Raw genomic sequence first — 23,507 nt, 5'->3', positions numbered from 1 at the left:
AGATTGAGTCACTGTAATGTACAGAGTAGATAGGGAATTTTATATATTTATCTATCTTTAGATCTGTCAAATGTATTTAGTAATTTAACTGTGCAATTGAGACATGCATTTTCTATAGCTAAACTCAAATCTAGTTTGTGTTTCAAGCAAGATTTAAACTTATTTTAAAACCAAGAATGCCTGCCTTTATTTATTTATTTATTTATTTATTTATATAATATTCACTATCAATAGTTTTGTTTGAGTGTATGTATTTTAAGAGTTATGATATGTGATTTAACTGTTTATAGGCAAAATTGAAGAGGTGGTGCTTGAGGCTAGAACTATTGAGAGAAATGTTAGTCCTTATAAAAAAGATGAGCATTTTATCAACGGATTACCTAATTACACAGTAGAAATCAGAGAACACATCCAGGTAACTACAATCTTTTCTCTATACCAGTAGATGCAACAATTTTTCAGAGAAGGAAAACTGAATTCATTATAGTTTCAACTATTTATTCTTTTCTAAGATCCGAGAAAGTAAAATTGTAAAGCAAGCTGGAACTGCCATAAAAGGTCCCAATGAATTTGTTCAAGAAATAGAATTTGAAAACTTAACACCAGGAAGTGTGATAATATTCAGGTATATGATGATGATTATCAACTTACTAAATGTGTGTCAATTGGCTGCACTAAATTAAATACACTGGAGGGGTGGTTTTTTTTCAGTCTGTTAATTCTGTTACTTCAAAAAATAGTGGTTGGAGGTGCTAACTTGTACAATTTGTGTATTGATATTTACAGAGTTAGTCTCGACCCAAAGGCACAAGAGGCTGTCGGTGTACTCCGTAATCACCTGATCCAGTTCAGTCCTCATTTTAAATCTGGAAGTCTTCCCGATGATCGTTCAGCACCTATATTAAAAAATCTTTTTTCTTCGTAAGTATGCCTTGTTAGAGTACATATAGTAGAGAGCTGGATTAGAGGCAGAGATCAGCCTGCAAATGCTAATGAGTGACAATTCTTTGCCAAAGTCTGTTTTGGTTAATGTATGAACAACTGTTTAGCCATCTTACTGCTCTATACAGAAAGTAGTGGTTCGGACTTTAAAAAGTCCTCCTCTTTCACATGAGTAGTTCTGTGTGTTTGCTGCTGGCAGTAGATTTTATACCAGGAAATTTTACATCCTGCAGCAAGGTGTTCAGATGACTTTGTCAACATGCTACGTAGGTTACCAATTCCATCTAAGTGGCTTTCTTAAAAGAAACTCCCATAGCAATCCAAAAACCAGTGGATACTACATTATGCTTTTGTGGAGAAAAGATTTTATCATTTTTAGTTGAATAATATTGAAATCTGTGATCATTTACTTAGTGTTTTCTGTACTTATTTGCAATGATAAAAAGAGCTCTAGTGTATAGTTAGCATTGTGGAAAGAAGTAAGCTAATTTTAAATCTTGTAAAAGAATAAGGACAAAAAGGGGGGGTTTGTTTTGTTTTGTTTTTCTTTTTAAAAGGAGCCCATAGTTACTCTTAAATCCATGCTATGGTTACTAAATAAGTGGCCAGATTTTTGAAGTCAGTGATAGCTGCAAGGTGCTTGGCACCCTTGAAAATCAGGCCCTGTTTTCAGGAGCCTAAACATGAAGTCTAACTGTAAGTATCCCTTTTTAAAAATAGCTTGGCCTAGACCAAAACCACAATTCTTCATGAAATTGATGTCCGTTATATAGTTAGTTATCAATGTTGGGTTTTTTCCCTTTCCCAGTATTGCTTCTAAATTAACCTTGGCTGATTTGAATCAAGTACTGTATCGGTGTGATGCTGAGGAACAAGAGGATGGTGGAGGATGTTATAACATACCAAACTGGTCACCCCTTAAGTATGCAGGCTTGCAAGGTAAAAATTCATGCGTGCTTTCTTGGGTGGAGGAAAAAGAGGAGAATGAATCATCTCAATCTAGATCTAAAAAGTCAAATAGTGTTAGATTTTGTGCATGTTTGCTTTTCAAATAGAAAAGACCAAGTTGCTTCTGCTTGGTCTATGCAGTATGTACTTGAAAGAGAGTAACAAGCAAATGGAGGCAAGATACTGAATCAAGAAACATCTTTTAATATTGGGGTGGAGGATGAGTTTAAATATTTAATTTACAGTCAAACTGTGGTAATCTGACCTTTGGGAATACTTTAAAACCTGTTGAAGTACACCTCTAGTCAGAAACGACCTTATCTAAAATCCACAAATATTACCTATTACATGAAGTGTCAGTAATAGCTGTCATTTTAACATCTGAATGCCATTGTGATGTATTTTATAATTATCTGAGTTAGATTTTAAGCCATAAAGAAGCATGGGCTCTGTGATTACACAGTATTTTGTCTCAAACTTACTGTAGGTCCACTGAGCCATAGCTCCTTCTCATTGTACAATCAGACTAGAGCTGCAAGTCACTACCGCACAGCTGAAGGAGCCTACCAATCTATTTCCTGTCTCAGAATGTTCTGTTTCTGCTAACGGGCCTTGGAGCTTTAATCCATAACTAAAACTCATGTTCTTAATAAAGAACTGGATTTATGTCTCATTACAACAATCTGTAACCCACTAACTCCCCTCTTTTTTTGTCCTGTGACTTCAGGGGTGTTAACTGGCCTCTTCACCTTAAATGGTCCTTTAGAACAGTGGTGCACAAATGTTTCCAGAAGCTCCCTTGCCCATCATTAATGGAATCTGTTTGCGCCCCCCCCACCCCCGCCCACCACTGTTAACGGAATCTGTCTGTGCTCCCCCTCCATTACTGCACAGCCAAGGCTTTCTCAACAGTGGGCCGCTTGAATCTTACAGCCAGGCTGCACCAGTAGGGCAGGGCCAATACCTGCCCCTTCTTCCTCTTAGGTTTTCAGGGTGGAGGAAGGTGCGTGTGACGGTCTCTGGGAACAGAGCCAGTGTTGGGCGTGGAGGCTGCCAGGAGCATAAATCGGCACATCACACTAACCCACAGGCTGGGTAGCCCCCTGAGATGAGTTGGTGTGGTGGTGACGCTCCCTCCCTGTCCCCCCAGGGGGCTGGTCTGGGCCCTGCCGTGTGGGGCTGGCATGAGCTGTCTGGCATCTCTGCTCACCCTCCCCCCCCCCATGTTCCCTGGGGGTGCGCGCCCCACAGTTTGCACAACACTGCCTTAGAAAATTGTGTTAACTACTTATGCTAAACAATCTGTTCCATCTTGTATTTAGCTGTGATACTCTGCGTACCTTTCTCAGACCTGAAGAAAAGCTCTGTGTAGCTCGAAAGCTTGTCTCTTTCACCAACAGAATTTGGTCCAATAAAAGATATCACCTCACCCACTCTGTCTCTGCTAAGCAGTGCACAGCAGCTTATAAACCTAGTTCTTCAAAAATATTCAAGCCTATGCTTAAGTATTTTGAACTCCAGTGGGACTTCAGCACATGCCTAAAGTTAGTTAAGCATATGCTTAAGTGCTTTGCTGAATTGGGCCCTAAAGCTCCATCTAGCCTTTAGAACATATGAAGAAAAATGACCTCAGGTTAAAAAATGTATTGCTGGTCCAGCTCTGGTTCATAATTTTTCAGACCTGCAACGTTGGATTTACTCCTTGAAACTGGAATTCCAGGTTGTGATAATCATGTGACCAGTAATACAGAGTGCTGTATGTTTTGATTTTCAGGATTAATGTCAGTGATGGCAGACATTAGACCAAAAAATGATTTGGGTCATCCTTTTTGTGGTAATTTGAGATCTGGGGATTGGATGATTGACTACGTCAGTGACCGTCTAATTTCACGTGCAGGAGCCTGTGCAGAAGTAAGTAAATTTATTAAGTGATGATTTTCCTTTCACTTATTGATAGGTAACTGTTACCATATAGATCGGGGTGACCAAACTTACTGACCCTCTGAGCCGCATACGACAATTTTCAGAAGTTCAAGAGCCGGGGCACACCTTACAGGGCTTGGGGCTTCAGCCCCGCTCCTGCTGAAGCCCCGAGACCCCCCCCCCCCCCCCCCCGGGCAAAAGGCCCCCCCCCCCCATCCCGCTGCAAGGCAGAGGTCCTGAGCTCCCTCCCACCCCACCCCAGTCTGGTAGGTGGAGAATGGGGAAGTGTTTCTGCGAGCCGCACTTTAACAGTAAAAGAGCCATGTGCAGTTCGCGAGCCAGGGTTTGGCCACCCCTGATATCAATCATACTTATCTAAAAACTACTCCTGGTGCAGGCATCTTCATTTAGGTAGCCATTTAGACCACAGAGGAGATGGAGCACTGATATGTCTCTCCCATTCGAGTTAAAGGAAATCTTCGAAGAGGGAGTGGAAAACGTTTGTTCCTTTTTTATTGTATAAAGAAGGCCTGAAAGTTCCCCCCACCCCTTCTGCCTCAAAATAAATTTAAACATAAGCTTAAAGGGAAATATCTGCAGAGTCAGGGCCTAAATATATAAATATCTCACACAAACAAACTATGTTAAAAGAACATTGCAAAGTCAATCACTCAACGGATAAGAAATGCCAGAATGAAGGTTAACAGGGGACCTGCTTTGGGGATGAATCAGTGAACGAATTTGTGAAGTGAAAGGAGGCTGCTGTCTGTAGGATCCCTACTTCATTTGTTGAAGAAATTGAAAGGATTGTAGTGAATGTGGCAGGGGATTGCAGTAAGAAAAGGGATGGTTAGGACAGTTGAATATTGTCCAGAGGAATTGGAGTCTATCTCTGCCACAGAGTTGCTATGTGGTGCTAGTCAAGTCACTTAAAACCAATTAAGTGGTTACAATTGTGTGCCTCATTTTCTGGTTTCCAGACTTCAGACCCTAGGGTCTGTTTTGGACCCTTGTGCTTTATATATTCAAAGTGTTATAATGCTAGGTACTCTGAAAAAATCAGATCCTAGGTGTCTACCATTGGATGCCCAAAATTAGTGGATATTTTTACCTTAATCCCTGTTACTCAATTCATAATACTATCCCCCTCATTTCACACGAGTGTTATGAAAATAATTTTGTGACATACTCAGATACCATATTGATGAGCATCATTAAAAGGTCAAGTGGAAATTAATAATTCTGTTTTCAGAACAAGGTTGAATAGTGTGCAGTAAATAAGGCATAGGGCAACACACTCAACAATGAGGAGAAAATAAAATATTGAATAGCTGCTCATTAACTGACCACTATCCATCCTATGCACCGAATGAGTAAGTAGTCCAATTGAACATAAGAATGGCCATACTGGGTCAGACCAAAGATCCATCCAGCCCAGTATCCTGTCTACCGACAGTGGCCAATGCCAGGTGCCCCAGAGGGAGTGAACCTAACAGGTAATGATCAAGTGATCTCTCTCCTGCCATCCATCTCCACCCTCTGACAAACACAGGCTAGGGACACCATTTCTTACCCATCCTGGCTAATAGCCATTAAGGAATTAAACTCCATGAATGTATCTAGTTCTCTTTTAAACCCTGTTATAATCCTAGCCTTCACTTTACTTCACTGAAAAAGTAGTACATGATCATATAATTGAAGACTATCATAATGCATACACATAACCTTAATTCTGGCATAACTTTTGAGTGCTTGATTTTGTAACCTTAATGTTGTTTTAACATAGGGTTTGTTATGCCTAATATCGAAAGTTTTATAAAAGCCAACTGAAAAAACAAATTCCATTATGTGCATCATATTGATACCAATGTGTTTTTTATCTATAAGGCTGGAACCTTTAGATCTACTTCACAAACCTCTGCCACCTGAGCTCATGGAGTAACTAATAGCAGTAGTAGGTTGTCATCCTTTGTATTGACCAGCATTAGAGGGGGAGTGAGAGAGAGACTCTGCCAGTGGGTTTCACAGATACTTGCTGACCGCAGAGGAATGATGAGCCCCAAGAATCTTGAGTTCAGTCCAGGCTCTAGAAAAGAGCATGCTCTTGTGGTGACAGCCCCTTCTGCACCACTACAAGATTGACTCCCCCCTCCGCCCCATCCCCTCCAATCTTTCCCTGTCCCAATCCTAGTCTCTTTTCCTACCCAATCCTAATCTCCAATCCTCAGGGTTCTTATCCCAATCTATTTCCCCCACATTCCCGGCCCTTCATCCAATCTGTGTCTCCTCTGCCCCCACACACTGACTCCCAATTCCAGGCGTCTCACCCAATTAGGCCCAGTCTCTTTGCTCAGTCAATCCAGTTCTCTCCTCAAATCCTGGCTCCTTGTCAGATTTGTCTCCCCATTACTCTGACCTTGATCGTCCCCCACAGCTCATTCACCAATCTGTTTCCTCTCCCCAACCCCATTTCCCTGACTGGCTCTCATTGGTGTCCTTGCCCAATCAGCCCTCCTCTTCTTTCCCCCCCCCCCTTAGGTCACAGTTTCTCTCCTCCCTCCCAGTCTTCAGTCCCAGTTCTACCAGGCTCCTTGTCCCAATCTACTCCCTTTGGCTCTTCCCCCAGTTCGTTTCTTGTCCCCTCTGCATTTGATTGTCAGCTTCTTCCTCTGCCATGCTGCCTGGGCACCAGCAGGGGGATTATAGAAGTGAAGGCCTGGAAGGGACCTCAGTAGGTCATCTAGTCCAGTCCCCTGAACTCAAGGCAGGACTATGTAATAACTAGACAATTCCTAACCTTTGTTTGTCTGACCTGTTCTGTTCTTAAAAACCTCAAATGACGGAGATTCCACAACCTCCCATGGCAATTTGTGTTTAACTACATGGACATTTAGGAAGTTTTTTCTGATGTCCAGCCTATTTCTTCTTGTCCTACCCTCAGAGGTTAATGAGAACAATTTTTCACCCTTTTCCTTGTAACAACCTTTTATGTACTTGAAACCTGTTATATCTCCCATCAGTCTTCTCTTCTCTAGACTAAACCCAACTTTTTCAATCTTTCCTCATAGGTCATATTTTCTAGACCTTTAATCATTTTTGTTGCTCTCCTCTGGACTTTCTACAATTTGTCCACATCTTTCCTGAAATGCGATGCCCAGAACTGGACACACTATTCCAGCTGAGGCCTTATCAGCATGAAGTAGAGTGGAAGAATTACTTTTCGTGTTTGGCTTACAACACTCCTGCTAATACATCCCAGAATGATGATCACTTTTTTTTTTTTTTTTGCAACAGTAATTCTGTTGACTCATATTTAGCTTGTGATCCATTATGACCTCCAGATCCCTTTCCACGGTACTCATGACTCCCTAGGAAATTCCCACTGTGTATGTGTTCAATGGGTTGTTCCTTCCCAAGTGGAGTACTTTGCATTAGTCCTTATTGAATTTCATTCTGTTTACTTCAGACCATTTCTTCAGTTTGTCCAGGTCATTTTGATTTTTAATCCTATCTTCCAAAGCACTTGCAATTCCTCCCAGGTTGGTATCATCCACAAACTTTATAAGTGTACTCTCTGACATTATCTAAATCGTTGATGAAGATATTGAAAAGAACCATAACCAGGAACAAATCCTGCAGGACCCCACTTGATATGCCTTTCCAGCTTCATTGTGAAACACTGATGATTACTCTCTGGGAATGGTTTTCCAACCAGTTATGTGCCCACTTTATAGTAGCTCCATCTAGGTTATATTTTCCTCGTTTCTTTATGAGCAGATCATGTAGGTCAATATCAAAAGCCTTACTAAAGTCAAGATATACCACATCCATCACTTCCCCCCCCCCCCCATCTATATGGCTTGTTACTCTATCAAAGAAAGTCATTGGGTTGGTATGACATGATTTGTTCTTGACAAATCCATGTTAACTTACTAATCACCTTATTATCTTCTAGGTGTTTACAAATTGGTTGATTATTTGCTTCATAATCTTTCAGGATACTGAAGTTAAACTGATTTCATTAAGAACACTCCCTTCTCTTGGTTCTAGTGCCCTGACCTGAACCAGAGCAGCAATTACAAGGAAAGTGGACCTCTCTAAACCTGCTGTGGAACATTCTCAGTCGCTCTGTGGGCTGGTGAATGCGCAGTTTGGTCAGAACTAGGACCTGTGTGGGGCCTGAGCATGCTTTATTGTGGATGCAGTGCTAAATTCTTAGTCTCTAGTGTGCATGTGCAAACTGAGATTTTTTTTTTTTCCCAAAGGCTTATAACTTGGCCAAATTTGGGCAGTTTTTCACAGGAACAGCAAAGGGCACATCCCTGACAGAAAGGCCACTCCCTGCCAAATTTCAAGTCCCTGCTCCAAAGCACAGTCTCTAAAGCGTCTCAAATAAAAGGTGTCCATAATTTTTTTTAAACATTACAAAGCAACAATTTTCCCTAGCCTCATTCTCTGAAACAGCAGAACCAATTTGGCTGAAACATACAAAAAAAAATTTCATTCTGAGGAAGACGTGTGGCATGGAAAACTTCAGTGTGAATGGTTAAAGTGCGGCAAAATTACAAGCAACTGAAAGCAGAATTTATAATGGGAAGTTTCTGCCAACTGGAATAGGTGGTGCTGCCAGTCCTGCCTATAATACAAAAAACATAATAGGGGCCTAAAAAGTGTAAGCAAACTGTAACAGGAATTCTACTTGTTTTCCAGTGCAAAACATGATTGCCATAGTATTAATTCCCTGAAAGTAGCCTTTGCTGCATTCAGGAGTTGTTAACTTACAAAAATATTATTCTAATAGGTCGGTAAATGGTTGAAGGCCATGTTCGTCTACCTAAAGCAGATTCCACGTTACCTTATCCCATGTTACTTTGATGCCATATTAGTGGGTGCATACACAACTCTTCTAGATCTGGCATGGAGTCAGATGTCTAGGTATGTCTAATAGTGTTGAAAGAAATGTATGTGTATGTTTACATTGTGTTGTATTATCACTTGTGCATCAGGATAGTCATTTAAACACTTTACATATGCTTACTTAAAAGGCACTAAAAGTTTTCTGGCCAAAATTTTTTCTTCCTTGAAACTGCAATAATCTGATTAGGATCCAAAAAAAGGTGCTTTCCTTATTAATCTTTCAATCCATTGCAAATGTTAAATGCACAAATGCAGTGTCTTCTATTAGGTCTATCTCAGCTGCCTAACACAATTCCTAAACTGTATGGCCGCCTGCATAATAGTACTGATGTACTAGAAGATAAGCCAAAAATAAATATTCATGTTGGCCAATGGAAAAGCATAAAGCTGATTAGAAGGTACATATAGTTTTCACCAAGGGAAAATTATGAACATTGGACTAGAAGGTCAGTAATTTATTGTTGCTCCAGGACTTGGATTTGCAGCTAATGCTGGCAGTGCAATAATAGGGAATGAGACATTAAACAAGTGTCCGTCTTCCAGTCTTGAAAGGCTACCTTTTCTTCATTTTTTTTTTTTTTGTAATTGTCCCTTTTCTCGTTTTGTTTTGTTTCTATTCTTTTCTGTTTTTAAACATGGCTAACATTAATTTCCTGTAAAAACAGATACCCTCTCCATCTTGGAACAGTTTTGATATCTGATATTGGTGTTTTGTTATTTTTCCGGGGGGGGGGGGGTTGTTGTTGATGTTGTACTAGTCAAGCATGTAGACCCAGGCACAAATTAATAAAAATCATTTAAATGTATCATCTTTTTAAATATAGTTGAATTTTAAAATACTTTGTGTAGAGTTGAGATTTTTCTTTGCTTTAAGATCAACTAGGTAATAAAATACCAGAATATTGTATCGTCTCCTTTCAATATAAATATTTTTTTTTAAATTAACAGAAAAGTAAAGGCCAGGATTTGGAAGAAAAAAAAAATGGGTACCTGAAATTAGGGGCTCAGATTTATCTTTAGGCACCTAAATAAATGGCCTGATTTTTCAAGTGCTATGAACTCAGCAGCTCCCATTGGCATTAATAATTTATGACTTAATCTTAGGAACTCACTTTTGAAAATGATTACAGTATTTTGCAACTGGAGCACCCTTATGAAGCAGGTTTTTAAACTATGGCAAGGGGGGAAATGGGTGAACTTTTAACAGTGAAGTTGCTGAATTTGAAAAGAGATTTTGTTTTTGTTTTTTTCAATTCAACTACTTTGATTACAGCTTTGTTCAGAATGGATCAACATTTGTTAAACACCTTTCCTTGGGTTCAGTCCAGATGTGTGGGATAGGAAAATATCCTTCTCTGCCAAATCTGTCTCCTGCTTTACATGATGTCCCCTATAGGATGAATGAAATCACAAAAGAGAGAGAACAGTGCTGTGTTTCCTTAGCAGCTGGTAAGTAAGGGCTGATTCTATGATTGTGGAAGCAGGTTGTCTTACAAAACAGTGCAACTACTTAGAAATGTGTAGACAGCAAGATCAATGTGCCGGGACCATGATGTTTAGAGACCAAATAAAAAATACTGTTTCTTTGTCAGTAGCTGTTCACTTTCCACTGCCTTAATCTGCTCTGTTTAATGTGAAGGGTTTTTTTATTCTTGGGTTTGTTTTGTTTGTGTCTGAGAGAAGCATAACCAGGCAATGTTTCTGCTATTGCTGTTGAAGGAAGGCTTGTGAAGAATTTCACTTTTGCTATATCTTGAACTATAAGCAACTTGAGCTACTCTGTCGTATTCTGAGACCTTTTGAGCTCGAGAATTATGTTCTCTTTCCCTGTAACTCTTCAGCAGTTGAAATACGTTGTGGAACACTTCCCATAAGATTTCTAGTTTATCCTTTAACTATGTTTTTATTTTCCTCAACTGTCACCTCTTGAACTTTTTTTAACCCCTGTTGAACTAAAAACATTCTTGCTAACAGTATAATCTTTATTCGCTTTTGTTGTTAAAAAATTGCCACACTTGATATTGACTTCAAGTGGTCACTAATTCCACCAAATATCTAGAGAACTGACTTTCCCCAGCTGGACATGAAATAGATATGGAAATTCTTGGTAAAATAGCTCCTTAAATTGTCATGCAGAAATTGCAGGTCTGTGACAAAAATTAGAACTTGAGCATGGCAGAATCCAGCATTCAGCTCCAGAAAACTCATTCAACAAGACAGTAACCCTGGTTTTAGGAGGAGATAGTAAGTATGTGGTTTCCAAACTAATTAAGTTCGTTAGCTGCCTAGAAAGTAATTGAGAGAGAGGACCAGGGTTGAATGGCAGAGGCAGATTGTTTAGTGCAATTTCTACTAAATTGAGATTAACTGTTCCTGATTTTGGATCACTTTTTGCTGCAGTTACAAGCAATCTTTAAAAATATACGTGTTCAGAAGAATAAAGCATAGAGTAGTATGTGCAATTTCTGAATGAACGTAACTTACATATTTCTAGATATATTTGTCCGTCTGGTATATTTTAGAATGTCTAAAATCTGACAGTTTCTAAATATAAAGACAGTTGTTCTGGGAAATATTTTTGTCTTTGTTTCTTTCAATAAAAGTTTCACCTCTGTTTATAAAAGTGTTTTGGATTTTCTTTTTTACATCTCTCTACATTTTATAGGTTTTAAACCTTATTGAAATGGGTTTTTCTTCGTTCTAGAAGGACAAGTAATGAAAGATTTTTTTTCCTAATTTAAGTTAACTAAGGGCTGGTCTACACCCAGCCGCTAGTTCGGCGGCTGGGGATCGAAGTTCTGGGTTCGACTTATCGCTTCTGGTCTGGACGCGATAAGTCGAACCAGGAAGTGCTCGCCGTCGACTGCGGTACTCCAGCTCGGCGAGAGGAGTACCGCGGAGTCGACGGGGAGCCTGCCTGCCGCGTGTGGACCGCGTCTGAACCGCGGTAAGTTCGAACTAAGGTATGTCGACTTCAGCTACGTTATTCACATAGCTGAAGTTGCGTACCTTACTTGGACTTGGGGGGTTAGTGTAGACCAGGCCTAAAACTTGGGCAGAGGCGGTCCAGGGCAACACAGGTGCTGGGGGAGGTGGCCCAGGACCCCTGCTGGTTCTGGGGGAATGGCGTTTGGCAGGACTGGCTGGGGCTCCCTACCCCGTGTGTCTCTGCAGCTCTGTGGCAGTGGAGGGGCCGGGGGATCCACACGCTGCTCCTGCCACAAGCGCTGGCTGCACAGCTCCCGTTGTCCAGGAGCCACAGCCAATGGGAGCTGCGGGTGTGGGGCCTGAGGGCACGGGCAGCGCATGGAGCCCTTTGGCCCCTTCACCTAGGAGCTGCAGGATCATGCCAATGGGAGCTGGCAAGCCCCTCACCCCCCCCCTTAGGTAAGCATCCCCCAACCCCTAGCCCTGAGCCCTCTCCCACACACCCAAACTGCTGCTGCTGGCCCAGGGTGTGTGTGTGCACATGTGTAGAATTTTCATATTAAACAGTCTAATGACTTAGTTCATCATGTTTACTCTTTAGGTTTGCCACATTTTTCATCTGGCATTTTCCGCTGCTGGGGAAGGGATACCTTTATTGCACTGAGAGGTCTAATGTTGATTACTGGGCGTTATTTAGAAGCAAGGTAAGAATGAATGTATAACAGTCTTCATAGGTATTAATCCAGCTTTCTATATATAACTGGAAGAAAGCTTACTTTTTTTTCTGAAACAATTGAAATGCTCTCTTATTTACTGTGGCACTAGGCCTTTTTTGAATTCTTAGCAGATAGAACTACAAAATACTTACCATGCATCTCAGTTGTTTTTAAATGTTGGTGTGAAGCGCCTATTCCATTTTTTTTATATGCATAACTTCTTCTCCAGTACATTATAGTGCTCATACTAAGTTTGAATGAAATGTATCTGCTACGGGTTTTTATTTCGATATAAAATACTTGTATCAGTATTGGAGAACAGCGGATTTGAGAATCTCTTTGCAATCAGATTTGAGGTGTGGGGAGGTGTCTTTTGTGTTTTGTGGAGATCCCTAATACAGCTATCAAAGTTGGAAGTCAGTGTTTTGTGGATCATTGCAAACTAAATTTTGTATGTGCAATGTACGTCTAAAACCTAACAAATAAACATAAGTTTGTGGGCATGTCTTTTCCGCTAGTCAGTTTTAATTTTTTTGCCATGAAATATTGGTACTGAAGTGAGCTGAGAATGAAAGTATGGATTTCTCAAATTAACTCATTCTCAGTGAAAACTTGTGTATGTATTTACTTTTGGTTATGGAAATATAAAACCAATGAAAGGGTCAGGTAACTACTAGCCTCACTCTGCAGCACTCTCTTAGATTCTGTTGTTGCAAAGGGATCTGCTAGTATGGTCCCTTATACCAGCCTGTAATTCCTCTTAAAGACAATAGGATTCCAGTAATGTAAGGGTCTGTAGTATTGAATGCCATTACAGGATTATGCCTTTAGGTAAAACTCCCACTAAAGTCAATGGAGGTTTTGCCTGATGTAAAGAGTCCGAGACTGATCCCTGTAATCAGAAATTCTCTCATATATATGATAAATTCTTTTCCCCCATTGCCTCCTTTCCCTTTTTGAAAGGATCAGAAGACAATACCACTTGAGAGTGTCACATACACGATCAGGCATTCCTTTTGAACTTTGCTAAGGAACTTGGTTTTATTCAGTTATGAGATTCCTAATCTGTTGTTTTTTTACAAATACAGGAAAAATACGTTTAGGATCAAGCACTCAATATTAATTTTAAAGTAGATATAAAATGCGGCTGAAATGTTAAGCATTCCAAAACACAGTTCTGTTTAGAACTCTGCTATATAATGAAGGTATTGGGGGGTGGGGGGTGAAAGGTTGAGCATACACCTTTAAATATATCCTTCCATGTTTGCGTTGGTTGGCATTACTGAGTATATGGACGGTTATTTTTTTAAAAGCTTGTATTATGTGTAGTCACCTTTGTACCATGAAACACCAGGATGTTGACATTTGCCATTCAATCCTAATTTCCCCCCCCCCAACATATCTTGGTATAAAAATATATTGTATTTTTTAGTTTACTACTTGGAACTTTCACTGCCTTGAAAACCAGTACAGTGTATATCAGATTTTTTTTGTTTTTGTTTTTAAGGAACATAATTTTAGCATTTGCTAGTACCATGAGACATGGTCTTATTCCCAATCTGCTTGGCCAAGGGACCCATGCCAGATTCAATTGCCGTGATGCTGTGTGGTGGTGGCTTCAGTGTATACAGGATTACTGTAAAATTGTTCCAAATGGCACAGACATTCTCAAGTGTCCTGTTTCCAGAATGTATCCTACAGATGATTCTCCGGCTCAGCCTGCAGGCACATTGGTAAAGATAATTTCTAATAAGCTGTTTACATACTACAAACATAATTATAAGTAAATTAAATCCTAAAAAAACAAAAGAATCACTATTCAGCACATTCTCCTACTCAAAGAAATATTTTTGCAGAGGTTAGCTTTTACTGGGGACAGCATTCATAGTATTTTGAGGGACAGTGTTTGCTTATTAATGGAGGGCTTCATGGAAGATTTTATAGCTATAAAAATTCTCTCATTTATGGTGGAATGTGCAGTAAAACAGGGATGTTCCACATTTTGGTTATTTGCCACACAGTTTGATGACTCGTATCAAGCACACGGATGGTGGAGAATAAAACTTTTTTGAAACAAGGGCAAAAAAAGTCACCAGTTTTATTTCTAGTGTTCACCAATTTTTAAACATTAAAAATTAAATTTAAAAAAAAAAAAAATTGGCCAACTCTGATTGAATTTCTGTTGGATTGCTTGAAAAGTTAAAGTACTTATCTGAATATTACATACAGCCTCTTTGTCTTTCTCCTTTGTCACACAAACAAACAAACCAGGACCAACCACTGTATGAAGTAATACAGGAAGCTATGCAACAACACATGCAAGGCATAGAATTCCAAGAAAGGAATGCTGGTCCACAGTTAGATCGAAATATGAGGGATGAAGGTAAGTAACTTGTGTTACTTAACTTGCTTATATGTGAGTAAAATTGTTGTACAGATTTTTTCTTTTAGTTAAGCTAATTTCTGCAAAACTATTTTTACATTAAGTGCAACTAACAATGTAATATTCTAAATATACGTGTTAACACTTTAATTTCAGCTATTCTGGCATGAGTACTCTGTAAATAATATTAGCATATCCATTACAAAAATGTACGTGGTGGTTCTAGGAAGACCTTCGTCTTTTTCTTTCAGTGGTTCTTTAGAAACAAGCTGACTTCATTCTGATTTTCTTGCTGGGTAGGTTTTAGTGTGACTGTAGGTGTCGACCATGAAACTGGTTTTGTCTTTGGAGGGAACCGCTTTAATTGTGGCACATGGATGGATAAAATGGGAGAGAGTGATAGAGCTCGCAACAAAGGAATTCCAGCTACTCCAAGGTACAAAATATAAGCTGTATTGTATAACTTTAGAATAAGTCAAAGTTTAGCCTCTTGCATAGCGAGATCCTTGCTCTTGGTTCCTATGCCACCAGTAATAAAACATGAAGAGTGATATGTGAAATATTCCAGACCCTTCTGAATTCTATTTGACTATTATAAAACATTAACAGAAACCTTCTGTGTACCATGCAGATTCAGAGGAAAAGAACATTATATGTTTTGCAATCTGTTGACATACTCTGTTCAATATGCTAGTCAAATATAATGTTAACTCTTCATGTCTGATGTAAATTACACTGCTGTAGCACTAAATAATTAGCAAAGTTAACTATTTAGATATTGAGAAAATACCCAGTAATATTCTATGTTGATGCTTGTTGTGGGATTTGAGTGCTACCGTATGTAGAACTTGAAATATTTGCAAAGGTTTCTTTCTTATCCTCCTTCCCTAATGCTAATATTAAAATGTTGTCAGTGAAAGCTCTGTATTCTGCTGACATCTATTCAATTTTAGATAGATGAAACATTTTTTAAAAAAACGTTACTATATGCCTGTAAACTGGTGCAGACTCTCTGGCTTTGACACAGGACAGGAGAAATAAGGTTGCTCAGATCAGTTGCAGTTGTGCAAGGCAAGGAAAGGTATTTGAACTATTACTGTAAAGCTTTCAGTGTCTTTCCACAAAATCGAATACCATGTCTGTTTGGTGGCTCTTTGAGTCCTTGCTCATGTCCATTACACTGTTGGTGTGTGTGCTCGCTACATGCACTGGTGCCAGATATTTTTCCCTCAGTAATATCCGTAGGGGACCAGCTCTGGCACCCTCTGGAGTGGCACGCATTTGCACCAGTAATAAGAAGCACCGCGGGCTCCATCCTCCCTCAGTTCCTTCTTTCCACCAGTGATGATGCTGGAACATCTCCTTGCTTCGGCATGATTTCCTGTCTCTATTGTGTCTAGTAGTGAATTTGTTGTATATAGTTGTTTAAGGTTGTATAGTTAATAATTCCCTTAGTGTTAAATTATAAATAATTAGTCCCATATGGGACTCAGCCTAGGGATGGGGCATGCCCAGGTCCCCAGGCTTCAAACCTTGTGACGGTTGCAAAAAGCCCATGCCAGTCAGTGATCCCCATAGAAGCTGCAAGTGTTTAGGGGAAACCCACGTGAGCGACAAGTGTCACATTAGCAAGATCTTCAGGCCACAGACCAGAAAGGAGCGGGACATTCGTCTCCGAGTGTTCCTTACAGAGTCAGCCCTCGCACCAGCCTCGGAGCCGACGAGATTGGACTCTGCTCCGAGCACCGTGGCCTTGGTGCGGAACACACTGTCAGCAGCGACCTCTGACTGGCACCAATCCCCATCCCGGTACCAGCTAAAAAGCAAAGGAAGGCCGGGAGGGGGTGTTCTCCTATGTCCTGTAAAGGGAAAGAGAGAGCTGGAGGAGAGCAAAGACCTGTTCGGGGCAGCTCTTCCCCTCCGGACTGTGGCCAGGCTCAGATTCCCACTGAACTGTCAAGCCCACTTCAAGACCCACCTACCACCTTGGAAAGGAGCAGAGGCACTCGGCACCTGGTGGTGCTGTCTACACCAGAGGCCTTTCAGGCCACTAAGGACATCTGTCCCTTCCAGTGCTGCCCACGCCAGCCACTGAGAGACCCCATTCAAGGGGTAAACCTTCCTTGGGACCCTTCCAGTGGTCACCATTACTGCTGCACGGGGTGCCCAGCCAGTGCTCACCGGAACAGTGCCAGCGGGTCGGCTTACCTGCCAGTTTCTGACCCCAGACTCTAGGCAGCATTCCTCAGGCTGTAGGTGTCAATTGCCAGCGGTCTGGCGCAGACCCACAGAGGCGTGACACCCCTAGAGCCCTGGTGCCAGGAGCACCAGAGCCGCTCTCACAGCACCATTCCGGAGGGTCAAGACGTCGGTCCCTGGAGCCCCATCACTGGTCGCCAGATCGCCGGTATGGTTCACTGCGGGCATGACGTCGGTCTTCTCGCTCCCATTCCTACTCACGATCTATGGAGCGGCATCGCTCTCTAAGGATGGGCCACCGATCACCAGACTCACGGCGCCGAGAGCCATTGCCCCCATACAGGTCCTCAATGGAGGTCCATGGCCAGAGCCAACGGGATCAGGGTAGACAGGTGGCCTCGGTACTGTCCTGATCCCCCAGACAAGTCTCTCCCTTGGACAGTGAGGAGGAGAACCTGCCCACAGGCCACAGCCACCCACCAAGGGCATCGGCATTCCCTTCTGGGCCACCAGTGGCAGCATGGCCCCAATGCCAGTGGCCAGCCCCCTGCAACTATGGAACCCCTGGGGGTTTCCCCACCCATCGCAGGGCTTGGGCTGGTCTCAGGGACATCTACAAAGACAATCTGCAACAGTCTCCTGCCCTTATTCAGATGCAGAGTCGGGGTCAACCAGCCTCGGCCGAGGCTCCCCTAGCAGAAGTGGTGGAGTTGGCAGACCTGCTTCCTGATCATCTTCACCTGATGAGGCGATATCAGGGCCCTCTCACTCAGTTCGGATGATGCAAGGGCCCACAAGGAGCTTTTGAGGAGGGTCGCCTCAAACCTGGGGCTGGAAGCCGAGGAACTGGTGGAGTCCTCAGACTACCTGTTCAGTGTTCTAAGTGCAGCTGCCCTCCCGAAGGTGGCATTGCCAGTGCTCGAAGAGTGGTAAAAACTATTAAGGCCCTGTGACAGACACCCTCCTCCCTGCCCCCATTTCCAAGCAGATGGAAAGAAAATACTACATCCCCGCTAAGGGGTATGAGTATTTTTATACTCACCCTGCCCCAAGCTCACTGGTTGTCGGCAGCCAATGAACACGATGGACAGGGCCAACCAGGATCGACACCTAAGAACAAGGAGGCAAAGAGGCTCGATCTTTTTGGTTGAAAAATTTATTCTACGTCTAGTCTACAGCTGAGAGTGGCCAACCGTCAGGCTTTACTTGGTCGTTATGATTATGGACTGCCAAATATTATGGCCAAGTTTGCAGATTTGCTGCCAGAAGAGCCCAGGAAGGAATTCCTGGTTATCCTAGAGGAAGGCAGAGCTGTGGCCAGGGCAGCCCTCTAAACAGCCTCAGGCTACGTCTTCACTACCCGCCGATCCGGCGGGTAGCAATCGGTTTATCGGGGATCGACTTACCGCGTCTCGTGAGGACGCGGTAAAATCGATCCCTGATGGCTCTACCGTCGACTCCGGAACTCCACCTCGACAAGAGGCGGTAGCGGAGTCGGCGGCAGCGCGGCAGCGGTCGACTTTCCCGCGTCCTCACCGCCAGGTAAGCCGACCTAAAATACGCAACTTCAGCTACGGTATTCACGTAGCTGAAGTTGCGTATCTTAGGTCGGAAGTCCGCTGTAGTGTAGACCTAGCCTCAGATGCCGCAGACTCTGCGGCCTGGACTGTAGCTTCAGCCATTTCTGTGAGGCGCGCATCCTGGTTGCAGTCATCAGGCCTATCGATAGAGGTTCAACAATCCATCCAGGTCCTCCCATTCGATGGCCTGGCACTGTTTTCAGAGCAAACAGACAGTAAATTACATGGCCTGACAGATTCGAGGGTTACCTTGCACTCCCTGGGCCTTTTCATGCCAGAGCCGGCAAGGAAGTGGTTTAAGCCGCAACAGCCACACAGGTTCAGGAGCCAACCTTGATCAGCGCCCTTCTGCAAGAAGGAAAAAGCTATAAGCACTGGCAAGGCCAGCAGCTGACACCCTCAGCTCACTTGAGCTTCACCCATAACCAACCGGGTAACAAGCAGGCATTTTGAGGGTGCGCGTGAGGGCGACCTTCCTGCCTGTGTCCTGGATCCTGCCTCCCCGCCTGAGCCTCTATAACATTGGACCAGTGGGTCCTCAGCACAGTTGCAGGGGGATATGCCCTCCAGTTTATTTCTATCCCACCCTTCCTCCCCGTCCCTCTTCAGGGACCCTTCTCATGAGCATCTGCTCGCTCAGGAGGTGCAGAGCCTTCTGCGGGTGGGAGCTGGGGGGAAAGGGTTTTACTCCCGCTATTTTTTTGATCCCAAAAGCCCAGGGGGGTCTACACCCCATCTTCGACCTGTGGAGCCTCAAGTATCTTAAGAAATTGAAGTTCCGCATAGTCTCCTTGGTCTCCATCATTCTTTCCCTGGATCTGGGAGACTGGTACGCCGCGCTCGACCTGAAAGACACTTACTTCCACATATTGATATTTCAGACACAGATGGTTCCTACGTTTCGTAGTTGAGACTGACCACTACCAATTTGAACTGCTACCTTTTGGCCTAGCAACGGTGCCAAGGGTGTTTATTAAATGCATGGCGGTAGTGGAGGCCTACTTTACACATCGGGGTGTCCAGATCTACCCATACCTCAATGACTGGCTCATCCAGGGCCGCTCCAGGGTCCAGGTCCACCACAGCATCGAGACGTTCCTTTTCAAGCTCTCGGCCTATTGATAAACAAAAATCAACATTGATCCTGGTCCAACGGATAGATTTTTATCGGCGCAGTGCTCGACTCTATCCGAGCCAGAGCATTCCTGCCAGAGGCCAGGTTCAGGGCAATGTCAAATCTGATTGCCAGCATCCCCGCCCATCTGCTCACCATGGTCAGGGTCTGGCTCAGACTATTGGGGCACATGGCAGCATGCACGTACATTGTCCAACGTGCGAGACTCAGGCTGCGTCTCATCCAGTTGTGGCTGGCGTTGCTCTATTCCCCAGCCAGACATCACCTAGACAAGGTCATCACGATCCCCCCCCGGGGTACTTACCTTTCTGCCTCTCGGGTGGTCTGACCCAATTCTGGTGTTGGAAGGTGTGCCATTTGCGACCCACTGTCTCCCTGATTTCGGATGCGTCCGACCTCGGTTGGGGAGCGCATCTTGGTACACTGCCCCAGCTATCCGGTCGGGTGGTGCAGGTGTTTAGAGGTTGTCAGAATGCTCTTTCAGAAGTAGGGAGCTCCCCGTGTGGGCCTGTTTGCCACCAGACAGAACAGAAAGTGTCATCAGTTTTCTCTTTGAGGCCTCAGCAGAGGCTCACTCTCCGATGTCTTTCTCCTGTCTTGGTCAGGAGACCTGATGATCATCTTCCCACCAATTCTGATCATCAGCAAAGTCCTCTCGAAAAATCAAGGTGGACAAGGCACAGGTCATTATGATCGCCCCAGCATGGCCTCACCAGCATTGGTTCGGCGTGCTCATGGACATGGCTGTTGCAGCCCTGTGGCCACTTCCCAGCCTCCCAGACCTACTCTTGCAGGATCACGGTCGACTCCTGCACCCAAACCTCGCCTCTCACCACCTCAGTTTGGATCTGCGTGGCTGAATCCAGAGGAACAAGCTTGCTCTGGTCAGGTACAGCAGGTTTTCTTGGAGAGTAGAAAGCCTTCCACCAGAACAACGTACCTGGCAAAGTGGAAGCATTTCTCCTCTTGGGCGTCGGAGTGGAATATTTCCCCGACCCAGTCATCTCTGCAGTCCATCCTGGATTACCTGCTTCACTAAAAGCATCCAGGGTTTCTTGCCTTCTCTTCGATCAAGGTGCACCTGGTTGCCATATCAGCCTTCCATCCTCGCATCCATGGTAGATCGGTGTTCTCGCATAAGATGTCAATCAGGTTTCTGAAAGGCTTTGGAAGACTCTTTCCGCTGATCCGAGATCCAGTTCCGCAATGGGACCTCAACCTGGTCTTCTCCAGGCTCACGGGTCCGCCCTTTGATCCTATGACTTGTTCCCTTTCTCATTTTTCATGGAAGATTGCATTCCTTGTATCTATGACCTCGGAGAGATGTCTCTGAAATTAAAGCCCTCACTTCGGAGCCCCCATTCACGGTATTCTACAATGACAAGGTCCAGCTGCAGCCCTATCCGACCTTCCTGCCAAAGGTGGTGTCGCACATCCATGTTAACCAGGATATCTTCCTTCCAGTGTTCTGTCCAAAGTCTCACATGACCAATGAGGAGAGGCAGCTGCACACTCTAGATGTCAGGCGCACCCTGGCTTTCTACCTGGAGCGCATCAAGCCCTTCCACAGATGGACTCTCGCTGAGTTAGATGGGATGCCATTTGAGTAGCTCTCTGCTTTTCAGAGAATCATGTTGGACATTTTGTTTTTCTTCCTCAGGCCTGTCTGGTGAGACTGTTGCTCTCCCCATCCCAACTTATTTTAATATGTACATGAGGCCACTAGGAGAGAATTGAAAGTAATATGATGCTGTCAATATTTGGATGACTGGCAGCTAAATCTCCTTTTTGCCCACAATAGTCATTTGTGTTTCCAGTTTTTGGCAGAAATTGAAGATTGAAGTATTCAGTTAGCGCAAGTTGGGTTGGGCTCATCACAGATGCTGGGAGGTAATGGAAAGTGTCTGGGAAGGGCATCAGGAATGGTATCTGCCTCTGTATATGGAAGGGGGATATGTTAATGATTTGTCAAGAAGTTTCACTTTCTAGAGCATCAAATGGGAGTTTAAACTGACAGTAATTAATCCTTGTTTTTTAGAGGTTTGAATATATTCATGGGGGAAAAGATCCTCAAATGTTGGTATCTGCATAAAAAGTCTGTGACCTAATATCTTCATTTAAGTTTCTTCTTAAAATGAGTAGCTGTTCCTTTTTCATCTTAGAGATGGATCTGCTGTGGAAATCGTTGGCCTGTGTAAATCAACTATTCGTTGGCTGCTGGAGTTGTCAAAGAAAAAAGTGTTTCCTTATCAGGGAGTCAACATAAAAAGGCATGGTAAGCAGGCTTATCTCACAAATGTGTGATCAGTGTAGAACCATGATAATTGAACCAGGGTCAATATTGTCTTGCAATCTGTCTACCTTGTGAACATTTTATTAAACATTATGTTTGGGGAATGGGTGTTCATAAAACTCTGGATAAGGCTAATTGTTGTTTTTCATCTAAGTAGCAAAATCTATGCAAAGCCCACAAAACACTTTTTTGTAGAGTATATAACTAAACCTCACTAGCCCAGCTTTCTGCTTCTGTAGGGTACCGATATGGTTATGAATTCACTTGTTAGTTTGAGCTGGTTATGACAGGAGTTATAAGACCTCTTAAGAGTTAAGTGAAAGATTATTTTTTAGTTATTTGTACTGTATGCTCTTCTCACGATAGTTTCTGGGGAGAATTCAGTACATATTACTGAAACTGAATATGTAAGCTGTTTAAAACCTCTTAACAAAATAATGATTAATCTTGGGAAGCAACTATTTCAACTGTTCCTTTATGCAGTACTACAAAATACAGAAAAAACACTGCCATCAGCATCTGTCATCCTAGATATTTCAGCTTTTATTTAATCATGTAATTAATGACTCATTTTTCTTTTAAACTTTTTAATCCATGGCTTGAGTGGGACTGTTTATGATTCAGTACTTGATAAAAATTGCTTACAGTTTTGATTTATAATGTCTGCAGCTCCTGCCCTGATTTGCTGCCTCAGGTACCACACGTAGCTGTGTTCCCAGAGCCCAGTTTGTTTAATTTGTATGCTTCACCCTACTGTAGGTAACTTGAATCACTGACAAGAGCTTAAAGTGCATGCAGCTCCTGATGACCTACAAATTTATTTTAAAATTAGCCTTAATTTCCATCCACAATCTCTGGCCTGTCTGCTTGTTTAATTCATGCCAAGGGTTAGTTTCTAGAAATTGCCTACAACATAATACTACAAAAATAGAAATATTGCAAATGGAATCTAACATGGCTTCAGTTGCCCTTCTGGTTTTTTGCTTTCTTTTGTCTGATTTCTTACAAGTAAAAGATCTTCTACACAACAACCAACTATATTCGTAACATGCTTTTGATAAACCACATAGTTGGGGAAAAAAGTTTTATTTGTGTTACAATAAGTCCCTCTAAGCTGCGCAGCTGTGCAGCAGCCTATTAAGCGCCTTGCAGGCGCTCAGGGCTGCGGCAGGGAGAGATGCATCTTCCCCCAGCCCTGGACCTGCCACCGACGGGAGAGGCACCCCTCCCGCAGCCCCAACCCAGCCCCGTACCTGCTGCAGCCAGGGGAGAAGCACCACAGCCTGGCCCCGGCCCGGACCTGCCATGGCTAGGGGAGAGATGCCCTGGCCTAGACCTGCCGCAGCTGGGGGAGAGGCGCCTCTCTCCCCCCCACCCCCCAGTCCAGGTGCTGCTGCAGGGAAAGAGAACTAGGGGAAATCCTCTCTCCCTGCTGTAGCCCTGGGGCAGCCTGCACCCCTAGCCCCACCCCAGAGCCCGCACCCACAGCCAGAGCCCCCACCCCAACCCTCAGCCCTGGCCCCACCCCAGAGCCCACAGCCGG

General features: G+C 43.3%; 1 protein-coding gene across 1 annotated transcript in view; it reads left to right on the top strand.

Moving 5' to 3' along the window:
- Window positions 1-23,507, top strand: part of LOC113407381 (glycogen debranching enzyme-like) — a 55,783-nt gene that overhangs the window by 26,405 nt on the left and 5,871 nt on the right. Inside the window, exons 18-29 of the mRNA XM_029912399.1 lie at window positions 291-415; window positions 513-625; window positions 787-921; window positions 1,751-1,881; window positions 3,665-3,801; window positions 8,615-8,748; window positions 10,004-10,179; window positions 12,260-12,362; window positions 13,882-14,107; window positions 14,646-14,757; window positions 15,058-15,193; window positions 21,834-21,946. Coding sequence (XP_029768259.1) covers window positions 291-415; window positions 513-625; window positions 787-921; window positions 1,751-1,881; window positions 3,665-3,801; window positions 8,615-8,748; window positions 10,004-10,179; window positions 12,260-12,362; window positions 13,882-14,107; window positions 14,646-14,757; window positions 15,058-15,193; window positions 21,834-21,946 — 1,641 coding nt within the window. The remainder of the gene's footprint in view (window positions 1-290; window positions 416-512; window positions 626-786; window positions 922-1,750; window positions 1,882-3,664; window positions 3,802-8,614; window positions 8,749-10,003; window positions 10,180-12,259; window positions 12,363-13,881; window positions 14,108-14,645; window positions 14,758-15,057; window positions 15,194-21,833; window positions 21,947-23,507) is intronic.

This window comes from Terrapene carolina, unplaced genomic scaffold (assembly GCF_002925995.2).
Source record: "Terrapene carolina triunguis isolate 2854851 unplaced genomic scaffold, T_m_triunguis-2.0 Scaffold211, whole genome shotgun sequence".
Classification (NCBI taxonomy): domain Eukaryota; kingdom Metazoa; phylum Chordata; order Testudines; family Emydidae; genus Terrapene; species Terrapene triunguis.
Note: the sequence above shows the minus strand (reverse complement) of the source record. Positions and strands in the feature narration are given on the sequence as shown.